The sequence below is a fragment of the Capsaspora owczarzaki genome, assembly GCF_000151315.2.
Source record: "Capsaspora owczarzaki ATCC 30864 unplaced genomic scaffold supercont2.10, whole genome shotgun sequence".
Classification (NCBI taxonomy): Eukaryota; class Filasterea; order Ministeriida; family Capsasporidae; genus Capsaspora; species Capsaspora owczarzaki.
The window spans coordinates 900,899-903,485 of NW_011887301.1; the positions used below are offsets into that span (position 1 = coordinate 900,899).

At 50.0% G+C, this 2,587-nt stretch overlaps 1 protein-coding gene across 1 annotated transcript; it reads left to right on the plus strand.

Annotated features, from left to right (window-relative positions):
• Window positions 1-254: 254 nt before the first annotated feature.
• On the plus strand, window positions 255-2,575 carry CAOG_08943 (hypothetical protein; the record flags this gene model as incomplete). The annotated part of the gene is made up of 4 exons (XM_011272312.1): window positions 255-306; window positions 1,088-2,098; window positions 2,180-2,254; window positions 2,331-2,575. Coding segments are annotated over 4 exons (1,383 nt in total), but the record flags the coding sequence as incomplete, so codon positions are not given.
• Window positions 2,576-2,587: the final 12 nt, after the last annotated feature.

The following is a 2,587-nucleotide window of genomic DNA, read 5'->3' on the forward strand; positions in this document are numbered from 1 at the left end:
TCAACCTCAACATATACATACTATCCCATACATCACGCCTAAATTTCGTCCTCCACCACGCAACCACCACTTGTTATTATGAGATGTCTTTTTGGCAACTTGACCAAAAGCGTCCGTGATCGACCGTGATCTCCAGCAATCTGATCTTTTGGCAGGTGTTTTGGTTTTTCTTCTTTTTTTTTTCTGTTTTCATATTCGTTTTGACACCAGTTTTTTTTTTTTTTTTTTTCTTGTTGTGTGTTTTTTGAATCACAATGCTTTGGGTGTTTGTGCTCGTCGTTGCGCTCTCGGCCTGCACGACGCAAGGTACGACGACGACCACCGAATGTTGATGTCGCTCTCCAACCCCCCCCCCCCTCCCGCTCCCTCCCTTCGTGCTTCCCGCCAGTCAGCCACCCAGCCACAACGCCAGCCACAATAACAGGGCTGATTTTCATTCCATTTTGCCTTCGCTTTCAATCTCTCCATCTCCCTTTCTCTCCCCCTTCTCCCCTTCTCTCCCCTTCTCTCCCCCTCCTTCTTCTTCTTCTTCTTCGTCTCTCTTCCTTGACTCACTCCGTTTCATTCGTGTTCCGCTTCCGTTTGCATCGCTTTTGTTTGTGAGTCTGCTTTTTTTTTTTTTTTTTCTTTTTTTTTTTTTTTTGTCCTCAGCTTCCGCTCTTTTAATTACCTTTTTTTGTGATTTGTTTTTGACTTGGGACATTTTTGGTCATTTTTCGGATTTTGGTTTTTGTTCGGCGGAAGAGCTCATTTCGGATACTGTTGCTCACTAAACTACCCCACATTTTGCAATGGATCTCGTTTCATTCCTAATGAACTTTCTTTCTCTCTCTTCTCGCTTCTCCCTCACTCCTCGACACACACTCTCTCTCCCTTCATACGAGTATGTGTCTCTTTTCGCTCCCTCGCTTCGTCGCTTGATCGGGGTCCCTGCCGGTCTCGCCTTCCAATCCATCTCCGATGTCTGAGTCAGTCGCCTGCCATCCCACTTCAGCCAGTTCAGCCAGTGTCACTCGTCCACTCTTGTCCCCGCAGTGCTGTTGACTCAATGTTCTGCTGTTACTTTATTGCTTCATGGTGTGCACAGGCTGCACCGACTTGCGAATTGTCGAGATTCTCAACCGACCGGCAAGCACGGCGACCCAATACATTCAGCTGTTCAATTCAAATCGACTGCATGCGATCGCACTGAACGGTCTGACATTGGGGCATGTCTCTGGCGGCACGTCTGAAATTATGTCGTCGGACGTAATCATCCCTCCACTCGGATGCGCCTTGCTCGGATCCAACAATGGCAGTTCCAATGGCAACGTCAAGTTGGACCACGTTTGGTCGACCTTCTCCCTGGCATCGACAACCACTGAGACAATCCAACTTTCTCTGTATTCCACCACGTGCACCTCAGTCTCCATTGGGACTGGGGCGAGTTCATGGCCAACGTCAACCCAAGGCACCTCGTACGTCATTAGAGACTACAACCTCGCACCGACAGGTTCCAACTGGGAACTCTCGCCGTCCGCTTGGACCGGCTCTCTGACCAACAAAGGCTCGCCAGGTGTGTGTCAGCAGTTCTCGATGGCCGCAACCCGCGCGGCCATCATCACAGAATTCACGCCTGTTGCTTCCGCCAGTGTGCGACCGCGATCTTACATCAAATTATTCAACAGTGCCACCGTATCGCTCAACCTGGCGAACGTTAAATTGCGCGATGAAAACTCTTTGGTTAATTCATTCACGGCAGCTGCTGTACTTCCGCCAATGTCGTGCTCGTTGTTGTCGGGGTCCTCTAGCACGACCACCAATGGTAACATTACCGGCTACATTGCAACGTATGACTCCGTCTGGTGGCTTTACGATGGCGATACGGTCCGCTTATCAGCCGCAATCACGCCGGCGGAATTGATTGGGCAATCAGTTTCGTTTACCACGGGATGGCCCTCGCGAGGTACTTACGCGTCCTACATTCTGAAGGACTATCGGAACACGGGCGACACTGCCAGTCTGTGGCGAGCTGGCACTGTGTCTTGGCCTGGGTCGAATGCTTGGAGTGGCGGCTACACTGGATATGGAGAGCCCTACCAATGCCCCTACGTTCAACGTGAGTCGTAGACTTTTTTCGGTTCTGCGAGCGCTTGCCTCGTCGATCGTCTCACCGCCTGCGTGTGTTGAATTATGTCAGAATCTGCGTGCTCTACGATTGTGATTACCGAGTTCATGTACAACCCTGACATGACTGATTCCTTCGAGGCTCCCGGTAACGCTCGCGTCTTACATTCTGTTGGATGCATGCTGAGTTGCTCATTCATCTTTCTGTGTTTCTTGACCATCAGGTGAATACATCAAGGTGATGAACAAGGGAAGCTCCTCGATCAGCATGACTGGCATGTATTTTAACAATCAGCCAATCCTCAACCCCGTCGTGCTGTCTCCTGGTGGCTGTGCTTCGTTTGGGGGAAATTCGGCAGGCTTCAACATTTATGGCGTCACATTTGTTGATTACCTTGGCTTTTCGTTGCTTAATACGAGCATGACCGTCAATATTTCCATCGGGCAGCCAGGCGATGCTAACTACGAGGTCTGTACTTCT